This window comes from Leptonotus elevatus, chromosome 3, assembly GCF_054856555.1.
Source record: "Leptonotus elevatus isolate MCC_2025b chromosome 3, RoL_Lele_1.0, whole genome shotgun sequence".
Taxonomy (NCBI): domain Eukaryota; kingdom Metazoa; phylum Chordata; class Actinopteri; order Syngnathiformes; family Syngnathidae; genus Leptonotus; species Leptonotus elevatus.
Genome location: NC_141241.1, coordinates 12,045,340 through 12,063,745, shown reverse-complemented (window position 1 = coordinate 12,063,745; position 18,406 = coordinate 12,045,340). Strand labels below are relative to the sequence as shown.

The following is an 18,406-nucleotide window of genomic DNA, read 5'->3' as shown; positions in this document are numbered from 1 at the left end:
AAAAACTAATAAAAACTTAACTACAACAACGCATTTTCAATAAGATAAGAACTAATAAAAACCAACAAATATGTTCTAAAAACGAATTAAAAATAACAAATACAAAAAGTCAAAATGAAATGAAAAAAATGAAATGAAATGAAATGAAAAATGAAAAATACAACACTATTATAACCGTCTGTGAGGAAAACAAGTTTGACTTTCCTGCTCTATCATTGCAATACATTTGAATATGGTGAACAACTTTGGACTTAGGCGTAAATCAAAATTGAGCATATCTAATACAATTTTTTTTCTTTCTTAAATTGCTCACGTATACTTCGGCTCTCATATTGTGTACCGTATTAAATGTTTAAAATAAATGCTGTAAGCCTCCAGCCAAACGAAAGCGCTATTCATAACCTGTCAATATGTGACACGTGACGTCACGCGGACAACAACCTCAGCTTCCTTCATTTCCCCTCTCCCTCTGTGTGTGCCGAAGTCCATTAGCGTTACACCGCTGTCACTGGATCATTAGGCACCATCCGCTTCAATAATTCAAAAAGAGCAAAGCGGGCAAAGGAGGCAAGCACTGCCGCTGCCACCTCTTAACACAGCGGGACTCGCGCAGGTAAACAACACATTATCCAAGCAGTGTAGTAAGCAGCAACAACCCAACTCCTCCACCTGTGTGGGCAATTGGGCATGCATCTCACTGCAGGAATGGCGTATACCAAATGTTTGTTTGTTTTCAAGAGAAAGATCAGGAAAAACAACTATACAAACTACAACAATAAACTTGACCTTGTATTGATTAAACATTCTTTAGTTTTCTTAAATCACATTGTTGAATAGTGTGGAGATGATTGAAGCATACTCAAAAGCTTTGAGAAAAAAAAAGGACAATCTTCAGTTTTGGGTTCATATAGTTTTCTCCAACTCAGTGCCTCATCAGTCATGAACTTCACTGCACGTCACTTTTAGCACAGTTTGTATATATAACATCTGTAACCTACTTCAGACTTCACAGAGTATGCGTACTTTTGCAATATGTGTTGCAGCAAATAAAATGCAGCGTGCGAAGAGCAGTGAATTCGAACCGGCCGTCCAAACCGAAGAAGGTGACAGTCGCTCTCTCTAAATGGGATCGCCGGTACTGTACTGGCCTATAACCCAATGACGCCTGCGTGCGTGCCCCACGTGACAAGCACCCTCACGAGCCAATCATAGAGGTCGGACCCCCCCTCCCACCCTCGTCTGTGGGCCGTCCCTCCTCTGCAGCCGTCACGGTGGACATCGCTTTTTGCGCGCACACGTGACCACAGAAGGTGCTTAGTGGCATTTAAACATCATCCATTGCGCTTTCCGCCACCAAAATAGACGCACGAAGCCAAACGGAATCAAGCGGCGAACGTCTCCGGGATTCAGTTTTCCCCTTTCAACGCCAATAGACGCGCTCCATCGTTACTGTTGAATTTACTGATTTATTTTTAACCCCCTGCATTATTTTTGCCACCTGTAGCCAAGTGTGGATATTTTTTAGAAACACATTGCGGGATTATTGCGCATCCGTGCGTAAAGGAGCGGAAAAAGGCTAAATCCCATTTAAGGGCGCGTAAGCCTCCAGGAAAAGAATCGGCATGCAGGATAGAAAGGAATGTGCACTCACATAGGAGAGAGGTGATCGACGCAGATCGCCATTTCTCTCTTGTTTGTCATATTTCTGTGGAGGAGGAAGAGGAGGAGGAGGAGGAGAGAGAGAGAGCGCGTGTCCGTGAGCAGCCATGGGCAAAGAGGAGTGTAAAACTATGCTGGACGCCCTGAATAAAGTGACGGCGTGCTACAGGCACCTGGTCGTGGCCCTGGGCAGCACGTCGGACTCGCAGAACTTGCGCGAGGAGCTGAAGCGGACCCGAAAAAAGGCGCAGGAGCTGGCCGTGGCCAACCGGACTAAGCTGACCTCTCTGCTCAAAGACAAGAGCATCAGCAAGGAGGACCGCGCCGAGTACGAGCGGCTATGGGTGCTCTTCTCCAGCAGCATGGACCTGCTGGAGGTGGACATGAAGCGCTCCCTGGAGATAGGTCAGGACTTCCCGCTCAAGGTGCCCACCAGGCACCTGATCCAGACCGGCATGACGGGCAGCACCAGCACGGTGGCCGCTCGCGCCATGAGCGTGCAGAACATGAAATACGAAGCGGACAGCAACATCGACACGGCGGACCTGCGGGACTTGCAGGCCGAGATCGGTCAGGTGAGCCAGATGATGGAGGAGATGGAGATGAAGGTGCAGGTGGCGCCGTGGGCCGTGGAAGCCAAGCAGGAGGCGGGCGCCGAGCTCAAGTCCAATATGAGCGTGGGAAATTCCTCCGTGGGCGTCATCTCCATCTGCGAGGAGGAACCCAAGGATGAAGAGGGGGGAGGCGGTGGGGACGCGGGCTTCGCGTCCATCTGCGCAGTGGTGGTCTTCTTTGTCATCGTGACTGTGGCGGTGGTGCTTGGATATCTGGTCATCAACATGTCCTGAAACCTGGAGGGGTTGGGGGGGCACGAAGTGGGGCACTCGAACCATATCGCCACTTCACTACAGTACAGTACTCCCTCTTACTGTGCTGTTTTAAAAAGTCAGATTTTCTTCCAAAATACCAAAACAATTATTTGTGATTCACAATCAGCAACGTAGGAGCAAAATGGGGCCACAATAAAAATAAAGTCGCACGGTTAAGAGAAAATGGTCATAATGCTTACAAGGCTAAAGTTGAACTGAAGCGAGGAAAAAATTATCGCAGTTGACGTGTTATGAGAATAAAGTCGACAAAAATCGTATTGTTAAAGTGACAGTGTGCAGAATTTAGTGGTGAACTATTAAAATGCAACGACCTAAATTTGTGTACATTTTGAAGCATACGCGCTACGGTTTCCACCAGTTACTACATTTGCAAAGTTTTACTACTTCGGGTATCCATAGCAAAAAAATGGCGGCAAAACATGTTAGCTTCCTGTAAGGCGCGGCGCGATCAATGTAATATAATTAGCGATTAGTAGACCTTTTTTTTTTTTTAAATGTACGTTGATGTGATAAAACACATCTTTTTGCATACAGTATTAATGAAATTAATAGTTGGTTTCTAAAATGAATATTGAAAAAAATCTACACACTGTCCCTTTAAAGTGAATAAAGTATTTTATTTATTTATTTTTAGGGGAAAAGGTCATAATACTACTAAAGTCATTGGGGTTAAAATTTCTAATGTTACGTGATGAACGTATATTTTCCGAGTTTGATTACAAGAATAAAGTTCGTATTATTATGAAAAAAGTGATTTTAAATTGATTTTAAATTTTATGTATGTAGCATAGCATTATGACAAAAAAAGGTTTTATTGCTAGCATAACTTTTTAGTACAAATAAAATGTAGTAAATGTACTAAACAATGTTACGACAGTAAACATACTTATTAATAATTTGAAAAGAATTACAATGTATGAGTAAACCCATAATATCGGAGACACAAGTCATGATGTTACAAAAGTCAAGACACAATTTTCTTTATCCCAAAAGTAGTAATATTCTGAGAAAAAGCTTTTTTTTTTTAAACGAGAACAATACTGTTCAGTTTAACAGTCTGTTTTTGTAAAAACAGATGGTAGCAATGTTAGGATTTTTTTTTTTTTTACTTTACCAATATATTCTCATAAAATTACAATATTTTACTTTTTTCTTGTAACAATTGGACTGTAATCCCGTGTGGGCCCTAAACGCCTTACAAGCATTGCCAAAAGAATTGTGTGGATTTGTTTGCCTCATCACAGCCATCTTGTTCCTAGGCAGAAATTATGGGGCACAAGTATATCAATAATAATAATCCTCATGGCAAACAGACACTTTGTAGAAAAGACTAAAAAAAAAAACAGCAGAAGAAGGATTTATTAGGAGACTATTTTACTTTTGGATCATTCCTCTGTATTAAATATACAATAGGCCATCTGCTGGACCTTGTAGGGCACTGGTCCCTTTGCCCCTAATCATCACTGGGGGAAAGTGAGGGCATCCAAAAAAGCACCACAAGATATTTTTTTTGGGGTGGTCATGCAAGCTAAACTGGATTTGGAACACTAAGTACATTTGAATTGTCAATGTATTTGCACTAGATAAAAAAAAAAAAAAGAAGTAGAAAAACAACAAGTGGCGAGATTATCTAATTGGAGGTAAAGTAGGCCTGTTTTTAGGGTCCAGGTGGTTGTTTATTTTTGGTAAAGGGATGGAAGAGAAAAAAAATATATGTGTAGTGAAGAGTTGTACGTACATTTATTGTCCCTGTGGGGCAGTTGAGTTGAGCAAGGCATTTCACTGGCGGAACATTAAACACATGACAAACATACATCTGAAGAACATACCTCACATACTACAATACACTGTGCACACTTGGTTGATTTTCTTTTCCCAACTGATGTAAGGCTTTCATGGTACAAAAGAGAATTTGAATCTCCTCGTGGTCAGAAGCAACGACGAGGTGGCGGTAGTTTAAAATTGGATGTCAGCTGTTGTGTATAGCGCACACAAATTTGCCTTTCTCGCCAGTCCGTCTTCATAAATGTGTTCAATGCTGTAATGTAAGGCGGTATCTGGCCGTCAGCAACACGTAATCCAAGTGGATTAGCGAGAGAGCTCATGCAGGAACGTAGCCTGACGACTAAAGTATTCCTCTTGACGCTAAATGATGTTTTTACATTTGCACTTCTTAAAGCAAATGCGGCCATCTGAAAAGAGGGGAAAGCATGAAAGGCAGCAGTTAGTTCTACACAGGCTGGATGTGATTTATAGTTGTCATATAATCCATGACGCCAGATTGTCGTGCATCAAATCACAATGCTATGCTAATGCTATCAGAGTTTTCTTGGGATCTTTACCAGACAACCATAGTTATTAAATAATGCACCAGTTCACTGTTAAGCTTGTGCTTCTTTTCAGGGTTGAATGTATATATTGCAACGTGTATGCATATACAGTACGGTATGTATGATTAGAGGTTTTGTACAAACAAGTCATCTGTGTCAGATAATGTACATACAATCAGGTATATTTATTATAATAAAAATAATAAAAATGCACATACAGTGTAGAAATCATTGTATGTATTTTTTTCATTTGATATAATCATCTTGGTTTTAAAAGAGCCAAATGTCAAGCGTCGACGTTCTGAAGGGATTTTAAGCAGACGATTATTACTTTGGACATAACCACCTTAAGGTTAAATGCTGTTCAATTTTCCAATGGAGATGCTTGATCTGCCTGGCTAATGGTTTTACTTTTAAGAGTATTTGTGTATTCCTGGAATAGCACAGCAGAAGTTAAAGCTCTGAGGTTTGAAGGAGGGGTTTGGTGTAAGTCGCGCACTGGGATGCCAAGGCATTAACATATAACCGCTTAAGGTTGGTTAGGAAGCTGAAACTGGATGCATGGAAAAACGGACAAGGAGACTTTTTATTTACACTGGGCTGCACAAAGGCTGCAGTACAAACTAGAGATAGAGCGATATGTTTTTTTTTATATGCGATACTGATGGCGATTATTAGTAGTCAAGGAGGCCGATAACCGATATTTGGAGCCAATAATAATTTTCAGTAAAAAAAAGTGGGAACAAATATTGGCGTAATTTTTTTTTAAATACAAATGCTAATCTTTGTTGTAATGTCTTAAAGCATGTTTATTGAACAATTTTGATTATTATTATTTTATTTATCTTAGACAATAGACATCCTTTTTAATTTCTAACAAAATGAGCTCCCAAGATTATCAGTACGCCCTAAAAAATTGAATGGAACAATACCATAGTTCTCTATAGTTTAAAAGTTCCCTGAGATTAAAATGGTTTTAGATTGATTTTATCGGCCATCAGATTTTTTTAAAAAGGCTGATATGCCCTAGTGCAAACCCATCATTTGAAAAGTGAATTTCTTTCTATAAGGGACAAGAAATAATTAAGTGCTGCTTTTTTTTCCTGAGATATTATGTAAAAACAAGATAAAATAGTTTAGGATTGTGCTGCGGTGCTTTTTGTTTACGCTTGATTGAAAGTGCACAGTCCAAATCCAATCTTTGAAAAGTGAATTGCATTTATATCACATCATTCACAAAAAAACCCACTCTTTTCATATTGAATTTCAGCAAAACATATTAACCATAACAAATTAGAATTCCTGTTATGTGAGATATTACCAGGAATGGAGGCAAAATTCAGTGCAATACTCGACTACAACCAGCAGAGGCGCTGTTGATTCAGTTCTAGTTTGCGGTCTCAAGAAGAACAATGTCAGCTACGAAAAGTGCATTACTAGCTCAAACAAAACTGGCATTGAAAAATAACTTAAGAACATTCATTATGTGTTTTTATACTTTCTGGTTTCATTTCAAATGCCCATTCTTACTATTGTCTGTAATCTCAATCATTTTTGTTGAAGCAATTAAACACTAACTAGGATATGGTGTACTAAATAGTACAGCTGACTGATGGCAAAAAGCCCAAAAGTACTTTGTGCTTCATGAAAACCATTTTGCATCTTTTTTCTATTTTCTGTCATTTCAAGAAATTCCAAAAGATCCAAAAATACAAAGGTGATCAATTAAACATGGCCGAGCGAGGGGACTAAAATGCTGGCCTTGAAGTTTCTGAAGCGTGAGGGATGCTGACTCTGGAGACTATTTCGGACAGCTCAGGAACTATCGCAACATATTTTTGCATGCTTTCAAATTCCAGAACTTCCTCCAAAAAGATGCACTAAACTTGAATCATATGAGCAGGGTCGTTAAAAGGTGAGTGTGTGCACAACAGCGACGCGAGCCACACGCAGCGCCGCTGACAAAGATAGTGGGTTTCCAAGGCTGTGGAGTTGCCATGGCAACTCTCAACTGAGTCTCTAAGGCAAACAGCACAAATGTTGAGTGTTGCTATTTCAACTTAGCCTGTCATACATGCACGCACTCGCACATGCACACGCACAAGGAAAGCAGCCACACGTTACGTGACGTTAAATTATTTTTCCATTTTCATCCACATAAATTAGATGCATTTAATTTGTATGTTTATATATATAGATATCATTTTCTTTCATAAAATACAAGCTTTATAATAAATTGTGCTTCTTATTATAATAACATAATTTGATAATATAACAATTACAACAATAATACAAGATCCTAACTTTATATTAACAGCCACAGTACAGGAGGCATTATAATTTATTGCTATTTGTCAACAGTCACACAATTCGATTTCACACATAAATGTTGCCTGTGCAAGAGTCAACTTTTCTTTTTTCACATCAGTAGTTCAATAAAAAAAATACATGACACTCATGATTTCTTAAATGCAGTAAAATATTTTTTTTCAGTAGGGAAAGCCCTACTTTTGTTTCAAAAATGGCATTGATTGTTTCATATGTAATTTCTTGATATGGTGAATTTGTGGTTTTCGTTAGCAGTAATCAATAATCATGAAACTTACAAAAAATAAGTTAATGAAATGTGTCATTCTATGTGGTGAATCGGTATAATATTGGAGTTAAAGTGTTTATGAAAATTTCACATATGTACATATAGTTTTTTTATGTCCCCCCCCGTTACGCTATATATATATATATATAAATTCTATTTTACAGGCATGTAAATAATACTGAATTGCCATAATCTAGTGTTGACCAACAGACAGGGCACCCTCGCATATCACTTAGGTTATGTTCCCAAAAATGCCTGCAATAGATAAAATCGGTGAAGTAGTCATTTATTTTTCTTTATTTGTTTTAAGGCTGTAAAACACCTCACCACACACTTTATATACTTATTTCAGCAGGCATTATTAACATTTTATCACATTTCTCTCTTGTTTAAACACTCCCAGAGTGCAAACCTTTGCTGATTTATAAAAAAAAAAAAAAAGTACACTTCTGAGAAAAAAATTATCCGCGACACGATGCCACACTTCTGAGAAAAAAATAATCCGCGACACAACGATGCCGCAAAAAGTGAACCATATAACAAGGGAACACTGAATGGCATGCAGGAATCGTTCCGAAGTCCTACACAACTCAAATGTCTTTATGCGAGTACGCCCTAAAACTTTGTGTATTTTCCCTCTGTGTGTTCTTGTTTGTGATTTGTTCCTACTGTGTTCACACAAGGGTTGTGAAGTCCACTGGTCCAATGAGAGGCAGCGTGTGGTTGTACTTGGGTGTAATGTTGACCTGTATTTCTGGACTGTAGGGGTCTGAGATCAAGAAGCGATGTAGTGCAGATTCAGAACCTTCTTGAGGCTCCACATCTGTCTTCACCTTAGCCGCTTTTGAGTCGTTAGACGGGTACAGCCGGTCTCCTGCGAGAAGAGTGGTCAAATCTCAACACTGGAACAATCGGTCAAGGGGGAAAAAAAAGATTCATCAAGCACCTGGCAGTACTGATATATAGCTGTCATCCTGCAAGAAGATGACAGGCAGCCACTGCTCGCAGCCGTCGGTGCCGCGCCTACTTGCAAACGCGTGGAGGTCGCTCAGCGAGGGGAAGCGACACATGCGACTCAACTCGTAGAACTGCGGGGGTGCGATCCATAAATCGTGAGCCCGGAAGCTCCGCAGGATGTCCGAGGGCGTCGACCACTGGGATGCATCGACACACGGGGTGAGCTACGGTGGATATAAAAAAGTCTACACACCCCTATTCAAATGCATGCTTATGGTGATGGTGATGTTAAGCATGAGATCATAATTAATAAAGTAAATAAAATAAGTAAAACGTGTACAACTGGTTGTGCCACACTGAAATCTTTTTTAAGGGAAAATACAAATAAACGACTGGGATAATGTGGTTGCACAAGTGTGAACACCCTCTCGTGGCTGTGTTCAGAATTCACCAATCCCATTCAAACTCGTGTTAAATGGGAGGTAGCACACACCTGCCGCTATTTAAACTGCCTGATTAATCCCAAATAAAGTTGAAATGTTCTACTCAGACTCTGAAGACATGTTTTACATTCCAGGCTCGAGCATACAAATTGGTGTTATGTTGGAATTACCTCATAAACCATGGACCCCCGATACTGTTAGTAAAGATTAATTAAATTATTCATGGGAAAGTTTGCTTCCAAATCTGAACAACTCAACGGTTGTAAGATTATGTTCAGCCATTGACATGGCAGGTGAAACTTTTAACACGGCTTGTGTAATGTTAAAAGACACCTGTAAGTGTTGAATTTCCTTCTGGTCTTGGAAGGCATGTGGTCTGTCCTCCATGCAGCACATGAAGAAGGCCGTGTCAAACCTCTTCACGCCGTATTTTCCCACAGGGGTCAGCCAATTAGACCACTCGTGGAGGGCCCAGATATTGGGCAGCACCTCTAACTCCCTGCACATCCTGACAAAGTTTGACGGGTTCTGGATCACCAAAGTCCTCCACTTGCTCAGTTCATTGCTGCAAAGCTCGTTTACTTTGTAATGCTTGACTTCATCGGTGGCGCGTCTGTTTTTAATGCTCTTTAACAGACCCGATTCCTCCTTTTTGGACACAAAAAGCAGCACGCCAGACTCCTCAAATGTCTCCCTCAAGGCGCAAATCCGAAAAGCGACCTCTCCCGGGATAGGCGAGCCCAGTTTGAGCCTGTCCGTAGCAAATATCGGCGGTCTGGTCTCCGGTGTTTGCTGGACGCCCCTTAAGCCAAAGTTGGGAGAGTTCGTAAAAGCTTTGAAAACGTCCAACCACTCGCTGGAAAAATCGGAAGAGTCCACCATACCTCCGGGGAACACATAGGCGTTAGGCATGAATCCGCTTTTACTGCTTCGTTTAAGGAGTAAAACGTCGTAGTCGAAGACGCGAGGAACCCGAGATCGTCCTTCGGTTTTAGCTGGCGACTGAGAACATGCCAATCCCGGCGTGGATAAACTGTCCGCGCCGAGCTTGTGACCCGCGACTAAAATGAGAGTGGCCGCCTCCTTCCAGTGTTTCAGTCCAGTGTTCATTTTAAAACGTAAAATATTAAATTCTAGTCAAATTCATCGGTAAGTCACTGAATAAAGTGGAAAAGTTGTTTGGTAGGTGAAACCCGGAAGTACTCCTGCTTACTATCAGAACTATTTCCGGCCAGCAAAAGGCTGAAGGACTGCAGGTCTCACTGCTGCCCTCTACAGGCTGGATGATTTTTAAGCAGCTGCTGCCACCTACAGGCGAATGTTTGTTCCAATTAGATTTTCAAACAATACTGATTGAATTACCGTAAAACAATAACGTATAAATAAAAATCGACAATGTACAGCTACATCTCAATGAATTACAATACCATGGTGAAAACCGTATTTTAGTAGTTCAGAAACCAAATTGATCAGCTTTCTAAAAAGTATATTTTTGCTATGCGTTGAATTAATTCAAAGAATATAATGCATACATTTCACTTTTTGGAATTAATTACTGTACTGCACTAAAAAATTCCTGAACTGATTTACCATGTTCTAATTTACAAGTCCACAAACGATTATGATACATTATTATTATTATTTTTTTAACATGACAACAAGTTATCTTTATATCCCAAATCGATAAACACATATACATGATGGCTTGACAAGAACAGGTACTGTATAGTCACAGCAAGGAACAAGTAATTTTAACTGTTGAAAGTGGTTGAATTAAATAGTGTTTAACACCTGGTAGGGCAACACGATGGACTGCTTAAATGTTCCCTGCAATTGGCTGGCAATTCAGTATGCCTGCCCCGCCTCTAGCTCAAGGTCAGCTAGGATGGGCTTCTGCTCACCTCGAATGACGTGCTATAAAAAATGGAATGATGGCTGTAATGTAATAATATTAAAATAAACACACACACACTGTTTTTCAGAATGCCCTAAAATAATTTCGCCACTGGTATGTAATCTGCATTAATAATAATAATAATAAATATGACTACGGTATAAGGCTTTCAGTCTTTAGATTGATTTCCATAACCAAATTTTGATGAGCATTTCCTTTAGATTTTTTACGAGTGGCTTTTATTACCAACTTGATGAATCATTGTGTGAGTGCCACACTTTCAGGGTCATCGCCGGGCACTTACATCCATTCAAATCAGAGGAAAATCTCCCAGTGCACGAGCCACTAGTCTTCATTTGCATTGCATTCTTGCTTGCATTTGGACGTACTGGAGCTGACTTTAAACACTTTCAATTTATGGTGGATTAACTCTCTTTTTTTCCTAACTGAAGGTTGTATGGGGAAATATGCTTTGTGTGTAGCTTTTAATACGCCGGCTTTACAATACGCAATATAATTTTATAGAAATTATCTTTGTTTCCTGAAGTTAACCATGAACTCTTTTTTTTGTGTGTGTGGTGTTGAGCTATGTATTTTGTGTCCTTCCCATGTACCAAGACACCACAATGGAAGACAGAAACACAAGCAAGAGTATGGAGAATCAAAAAAGCTACACTAGCATAGGCAGGAACTCAACAAGGATGGACAAACATCCAGAGAAGGCCACTGTCCTTCATAAAGAGGTGAGCGTGTCATTTATTGATTTTTAATGTGTTTGTATTCAATTTCCGAGAAGTTATTCACAGAGTGAGTAATTAGAGTGGAGGTGTCTGGACCCAAGTGCCAGGTAGTGCCCCAGCTTCGGTCTCCACAAATTAACTTCACAGTCACCCATTGTTACTCTTTGGGTCCCATGAACCTCTTTAAGCCGGTTCAGGCCAATTTAACTAGGGGTTGGGAAAAGTAGCCTCTAAAGCCAGGTACGCCAGGATTTAGTTTTACTTTGCTTCACAATGGTCCAAGTGCATGAGGACATAAGCAACATACAAATACTATACTGTATGTGTGTGAGCGATTATTACAATTAATAATTCTCCGCAACATTCACCATGGAAATTTCAAGTATGCCGACCTTGATTTTATCGGACCTTAACATCTCTCAAACATGTGGAAAAATGTTAATTGTGCCTTTTGCCATATAGTGGAAGAGCATTTAATTGATTTGCCTGTTAACTGTCATTATAACAAACGTCACTGGCATAGATAGAGAAACCATGATACATTATTTTTAGTACCGGTAAATAATATTTTCCCCCATCCAATTAAATGCAATTGGATCATTTCTGCACAGTGCTTGTACATGTGTTTGTGTGTGAACTCAGGTGGGCCTGTTTAGCGCCATCTGTCTGATTGTGGGCACCATGATCGGCTCAGGCATCTTCATCTCTCCCAAAGCAGTCCTGCTCTATTCTGGAGGTGTGGGGCCCTGCCTCCTCATCTGGGCTGCTTGTGGGGTGTTAGCCATGCTGGGTGAGAGACCAAAACAATCTGCTATTGACTCCATATATTAGGGGTGTGCCCAAAAATCGATTCTCATAAGAATCGCGATTCTCATTTAGTACGATTCAGAATCTATTTTAAATGTCCCAAAATCTATTTTATTGAAATTATTTTATACTGTCTTCCCTTTGTTTGTGTGTGCCTTTATTGGGAGCGCTGTTCATGTTGTACCTGATTTGGCCACTTAGGGGCAGTGTGGTTCCACGCGGACTGATACACTGTTAGGTTGTAGCCACATTAGAGAGTAGAAGGAAAAAGTCACGATCAAGTTATTCAAATAAAAGTTGTTTTTTTGCAGTTTCATCTTTTGAGTGATGAAAGTGCCGCGAGTAGCGTACTAATTAGCATTAGCGAGTCAGACTGGAGTAGATCATTACGATTCCTTAAACATCTATAAATTGAAGTAAAAATCATTGTCAATCAAATCATTTTGAATCAAAAATCTTTCTTAATCAAAAATTGATTCTGAATCGAATCGCAGACCCAAAAATCAAAATCGAATCGAATCGTGAGACATTCAAAGATTCCCACCCCTACCATATATGCATGACGGGCTACTGACAACTTAGACCTAAAAGGACATTATCGGTATTTTAATTAGAAGTATGGTTCATCATGTTTTAACATTGGAAACTTAAAGTAGAATATAATTTGATTTCACATTGGACTGAAGTCTTAATTACAATTGGCAACTGTACATTTATGCTACTGTTTATCTTTCTACCCAATATACAATTTAAATGTTATACAGACTAGTGCTTCCCATGCTAAATTGATATAAGGCATACCGTATTTCCTTCAATAACTGTTGTCTCTGTAATAGACGTGCCTCCCCTTTCCCATTAAAAAAATAATGAATCAGCTCAGAGGTGTTATTATGAACCCATTCAACTCTCTTGATAATCAAAACAGCAGCAGCCGCCAAATTACTAAACAGTATCTCAGATGGCTAAAAGTGCAGAAACTTACTGTCAAATTCACTCAAATGTTGTCTTCCAGCAAAGCAGGCCACTGTAACCTCACTGATTGTGGGAGCTGCTTTTCAATTTTGTCCGGCTTAGTGCAGGTGGCATCAAAGATACGACACAGACGCTGTAGAAAACATACAGTATCAAAGCATGGGAATGCCGATAAAGATAACCACCCTCGTCTTCAGGGTCGTTCACATAAGAGGGACTACTCTCAGTGTTTTTTGTTTTGTTTTAAAGAGCGGATGAACTGGAACATACTGTATGTACACAAAAAAGTGAGCAGGGCTGCACATTTAATCAAATTAAATCCCAATTGGATTATTTTTCTAAATTGTTCAGCCCTACATCAATCACTACATGGCAGTTAGTGTTCACTAAACCAATTTTATAATGGGATGTAATTTAAAAAGGACAAGTTTATGTTTTTTTTTTTTGATGACTTAGTACAAAAAAGTAGGGCACGTTTTAGAGCACTTTTATTTAAAACGGCTACACATTGTCACATTTACACATACTAGAGAAACAACTAAATCATTTACAGCACAGTGAAAAAAAGACATGTACTATAGGGTGCTGCTATTGGTTGAGTCAGTTCTGTGTGTTTGGAAGTCATAATGTGTTATTTATGAAAAATCTTAGCATTTTTGACTCAACTCAACTTTATTAATAGATCACTTTAAAAACATTTATAGCTGCATACATAGTGCTGTGCATAAAAAAAAATGTAAGTGGAAAAAGTGAAACTCCGTGAACAAAATATATTTTAAATCTTATTAATCTGTTATGGTGGTGGAGAAATTATTCGGTTCTTTGTGACCTGCTCTTAACACCTTGGGTCATGGTGCTTTTTGATAAAGTCAACAGACGGTTTTGCCAAACGGACGCATAATAAGGTGTTTTGTTGAACTTGCTATCAGAAAAAAAGCCTCCCACTAATTTGTCTTATCTGTTATCTTGTGCTTTACAGGAGCGCTGTGCTACGCCGAGCTGGGCACCATGATCCCAAAATCCGGAGGAGAGTATTTCTATTTGATGGAAGCTTTCGGCTCCCCGGTGGCCTACCTTTACTCGTGGACCACCGTGATGGTGTCCAAGCCCTCGGCCCTTTCCATCATCACGCTGAGCTTTGCCGAGTACGCCTCAGCTCCTTTCTTTCCTGAATGCAGCCCTCCTGTTATTGTCACAAAGGGTCTGGCGACTGCAGCCATAGGTGACATCAACCACTACCATTACTTTACATGACTACACAAACAATGGTAATGATATTTTGTTTTGGTTTTTAGTTTTCATTGTGACCATCAACTGCTTCAGTGTCAAATTGGCGAGTTACGTGCAAAACTTCTTCACTGGGGCTAAACTTTTAATCATTGTCATCATCGTGGGAGCTGGCATTGTTCTGTTGGCGCAAGGTGGGACTACAAAAATGTTGTCTTCATAATAGATTAGATCTGTGCCATTTTTATCTCATTTTGGTGTTTATATTTTTGTGTCCAGGAAAAACTGAGAACTTTTCAAATGCATTTGTCAGCAAATCAGTGTCTGCTGGAGGAATTGGACTTGCCTTTTATAATGGGCTCTGGGCCTATGATGGATGGTAAATATTCAGCATCTCGAAAGTGATGCAATGAACCAATACATATGTATTAAAATATGACGGGGTACTCTTTTATAAAGTGTGCCAATATCATTTGTTTGCATTTCAGGAGTCAACTGAATTTCATCACAGAGGAGCTCAAAAACCCTTTCAGGTAGGAAACATACAAATTCCATCCTTCAGTCTAAAGTCACAATATACTCTATTCAGATAGGTTAGCTAATGTAAATACTAATGTAACAGTATTTATTATTGTGCTTGTAGTGGACAGCATCGAAACATTTCTAATATTTCAGTGACTTTATTTTAGATCTGATATTCCATATTTATATCATTTATTTGGTGTGGTCAGTAAATATTTGAGTGTATAAGTATGCCTTATTAGGATATTTACAGTATGTTCATGTACTGCTCGTACATGAACATACTGTAAATGTGCCATATATGACAAATTTATCATTAACTCATTCACTGCCATAAATACATTTTTTAAAAAGATGATCAAAAAGTTAGGGGCAAGAGGCGATTAAAATGATTAATTGTAATTAATCGCATGGCTTCACTAGTTAACTCACGATTAATCACAAAGTTTACATGTGTTCTGAATGTACAATAAAAAAATCTAGGTTTTCATAGTCTTGTTAACAAAAGGGGGAAAAATGTTAACTAATAGAAATAGTTCAAATGAATTTTTGACGTTTATAGCCGTCAATGGCAGTGAATCAATTAAAAAAAGAAGAAGAAAAGATTATTACAAAATTCGGGGCATCAGGCGATTCATGTTTTTAATCGTAATTAATTGCATGACTTCACTAGTTAACTCCCAATTAATCACAAATTTCATATCTGTTCTAAATGTACAATAAAAAAATCTAGGTTTTCATACAATCGTTAACAAAAGTGGAAAAAATGTTTAACTAATAGAAATAGTTAATGATTTTTTTTTTACGTTTTTAGCCGTCAACGGCAGTGAATGAGTAATAGATTGTACAGGTGCACCTAATGTTGTGGCTGCTCTATACGTAACAGCAGCAGATACTGTTGTAATCAATACGGATACTGTTGTAATGTAATTTTCCCACAGGAACCTGCCATTAGCCATCCTCATTGGGATCCCCTTGGTGGCTGTGTGTTATGTGATGGTCAACGTCGCTTATTTCACTGTAATGACCACCAATGAACTGCTGTCATCCTCAGCTGTAGCTGTGGTAAGAGGAAAAGTCAGAGTAGAGCCTTAATGTTCATTATGTAACATATAATATAACACTTGGATACATACATGAAAGGTCTTCCCAGTTATGTCATTATTGTGCCCTCATTTGATGACACAATAACCAAAAAGCATGTTGTTGTATTTATTATAAATACAAATCCTCAAACGATAGTTTGATACTGACCATAACGGTCCTTCACATCAAGTCTTATTGCTTAACACAGTTTTGAAATGATTTTTGTCTGAATTTTTTTTCTCTACATCATATTGTCTCGCTATCCTGTCAATTTTTGTCGCTTATCCTCACCGGTGAAATGGATCTTATCCCGGCTAACCATATTATTAATGTCGGTATTTATATTTAATTACAGATAAATTGAGCCATGCTCCTTAGCTTTCTGTTTTTTTCGTTCATGTTTTAGACATTTGGAGACAAAGTTCTTTACCCTATGTCTTGGATTGTTCCGCTTTTTGTCGTCTTTTCCACTTTTGGCTCGGCCAATGGAAGCTGCTTCACTGCAGGCAGGTAAAAAAAACATGCCGAAACAAGAGTTGGTTATGTTCAGGTGACAGATTAAGAAAACGCAAAGTCATGACAAATGATTTAAATGTATGCTTTGGTTCTCAGGCTGGCCTATGTAAGTGGCAGAGAAGGTCACATGGTGGAAATTTTATCTTTTATTAGTCTGAGGCGTTTCACCCCATCCCCAGCTCTAATGTTCAATGTGAGTTTTAAGAACTTTCATATTGTTATTGTATTACTTTATTAAAGCTTTTAATGCTTTAATAATGCTACTGAGGTGTTTTTTCCCCCCATTTTATTTTACAGGGTTTTCTGGCTATTTTATACACAATCCCGGCAGACATCAACACCCTCATCAATTACTTCAGCTTTGCTCAGTGGTTCTTTTACGGCCTGACCATGTTTTCTGTTATCGTCATGCGGTTCACGAGGAAGGAATTGAAAAGACCAGTCAAGGTGCAGTCTGGCATGCATATTTTGTTTTGTTTGTTTGTTTTAGCTGCAACAAAAGCTCAAGTGTTTGCATTTCTTCAAAGGTTCCCATTATAATTGCTGTCCTAATGGTGGTCATCTCTTTCTACCTGGTCCTGGCCCCCATCGTTGACAATCCCGAAATGGAGTACCTCTACTGTGCCATCTTCATCCTCAGCGGGCTCCTCCTGTATTACCCCTTTGTCCACCTGAAGGTCGGGTGGGCACGCAAACTCATGAGTAAGCACATTTACAACCGAAAAGTGAAGAAAAAAAAACAAGGCGGCTGTTGAAAATTAATAAAGTAAATAAAGTGTGAAGGCTTTCTACTTGTTTAGATGTAGGCCTCCTCCTACATGTTAAATGGCAGTAATGTGGCTTAAAGTGCAAACATATATTTCATATTTTATCCACCTCACCTTTACATTTACCTATTTATTTATCTATAGAAAGAACCTGTAACCTACTGTGATCTTTGAAGAGATTGTCATCTGTGTTAATACAGAATTGACTCCTTTGCTCCTTTGACCTTTAACCCCCATATAGAGCCCATCACCATGCATCTGCAACTCCTGTTGGAAGTCGTTCCTCCTGAGAAATGTGAGTGACGAAGTGACAACCAGGTCAACTTCCATTTGGCTCCTGTCGCGGGAAATGTGCCAGGCTCATTTTCTGAAAACTTGGAATACCTGACTGGGTCCGAGCCACAATTACAGGGTCACCTTTTTTTAAATAGCTGCAGACCGCGTGACATTGACATGTGGGTTCAAATGTACCAAAAAAAAAAAAAGTCTTCTTATTCAGGGTTGCAACATTAGGTGCATCTGCGCAATTTGAGCAGTATGCTCAATTGAGCCTTTACAATTTTTTTTTTTTAATCATGCTCAATTTTATTGACACTGTCAGAGAGGCATCAAGTTCATTTTTGTTGAACATTTCTAATATTTCCCCCCTCATTTGACCAAAACTTAAATTAAAATGAGGCATTATTATTTACAACTGTACAATTTTTTAGGACTTTGTGGTATTTTATTGTTTATAAAATGATGCCATTCAGATGATAAACTTTTTTTTATTTGTTTTATTGTTTTGAAATAAAGGATTATATGACCAGATATGTGCTTTAATTGACCTTTTTTTTATATACAGTATACCACTAGATGTCAGTAGTGCATTGTTTAACACAGGAATGATGGTTCCTTCACTTCCTATGCGCTTTAATGTGTAATGTGTTTTATGCTTGAAGTTTGGCCCGCATTGCTGACGCTATTTTGACACTGAAGCAGTTGATGGTCACAATGAAAA

General features: G+C 39.0%; 3 protein-coding genes across 4 annotated transcripts; 2 read left to right on the top strand and 1 right to left on the bottom strand.

Moving 5' to 3' along the window:
- The first annotated feature begins 1,276 nt into the window (after nt 1-1,276).
- LOC147176956 (regulator of G protein signaling 9-binding protein) lies at nt 1,277-5,092 on the top strand. Its single transcript, XM_086070898.1, has one exon. It carries the CDS (start codon nt 1,767-1,769, stop codon nt 2,505-2,507), a length of 741 nt encoding a protein of 246 aa, XP_085927024.1. The 5' UTR covers nt 1,277-1,766; the 3' UTR covers nt 2,508-5,092.
- Nucleotides 5,093-7,744: 2,652 nt separating this feature from the next.
- nudt19 (nudix (nucleoside diphosphate linked moiety X)-type motif 19) lies at nt 7,745-10,075 on the bottom strand. Of its 2 annotated transcripts, none has more exons than XM_086070894.1 (3): nt 9,209-10,075; nt 8,422-8,656; nt 7,745-8,349 (listed from the first exon to the last, which is right to left on the bottom strand). In XM_086070894.1, exons 1-3 carry the CDS (start codon nt 9,983-9,985, stop codon nt 8,150-8,152), a joined length of 1,212 nt encoding a protein of 403 aa, XP_085927020.1. In that variant the 5' UTR covers nt 9,986-10,075; the 3' UTR covers nt 7,745-8,149. The 2 variants fall into 2 exon arrangements, with proteins under 2 accessions (XP_085927020.1, XP_085927021.1); XM_086070895.1 differs by having other exon boundaries at nt 8,422-8,629.
- A 1,395-nt stretch (nt 10,076-11,470) lies between these two features.
- On the top strand, nt 11,471-17,797 carry slc7a9 (solute carrier family 7 member 9). The gene is made up of 12 exons (XM_086071755.1): nt 11,471-11,512; nt 12,152-12,299; nt 14,268-14,510; nt 14,584-14,709; nt 14,795-14,894; nt 15,004-15,048; nt 15,979-16,102; nt 16,530-16,633; nt 16,736-16,832; nt 16,937-17,086; nt 17,167-17,341; nt 17,648-17,797. Exons 1-12 carry the CDS (start codon nt 11,471-11,473, stop codon nt 17,707-17,709), a joined length of 1,416 nt encoding a protein of 471 aa, XP_085927881.1. The 3' UTR covers nt 17,710-17,797.
- Nucleotides 17,798-18,406: the final 609 nt, after the last annotated feature.

Bases quoted from the DNA above. Each gene is read 5' to 3' on its own strand.
- LOC147176956 (XM_086070898.1), top strand. From the start codon at position 1,767: ATGGGCAAAGAGGAGTGTAAAACTATGCTGGACGCCCTGAATAAAGTG.
- nudt19 (XM_086070894.1), bottom strand. From the start codon at position 9,985: ATGAACACTGGACTGAAACACTGGAAGGAGGCGGCCACTCTCATTTTA. The intron at 8,657-9,208 runs GTGTCTTTTAAC...TATCCACCGTAG, and splicing joins AGGAAATTCAACACTTACAG to CTCACCCCGTGTGTCGATGC. The intron at 8,350-8,421 runs GTGCTTGATGAA...CTCTTCTCGCAG, and splicing joins CTATATATCAGTACTGCCAG to GAGACCGGCTGTACCCGTCT.
- slc7a9 (XM_086071755.1), top strand. From the start codon at position 11,471: ATGGACAAACATCCAGAGAAGGCCACTGTCCTTCATAAAGAG. The intron at 15,049-15,978 runs GTAGGAAACATA...ATTTTCCCACAG, and splicing joins GAGCTCAAAAACCCTTTCAG to GAACCTGCCATTAGCCATCC. The intron at 17,087-17,166 runs GTGCAGTCTGGC...ATTTCTTCAAAG, and splicing joins AATTGAAAAGACCAGTCAAG to GTTCCCATTATAATTGCTGT.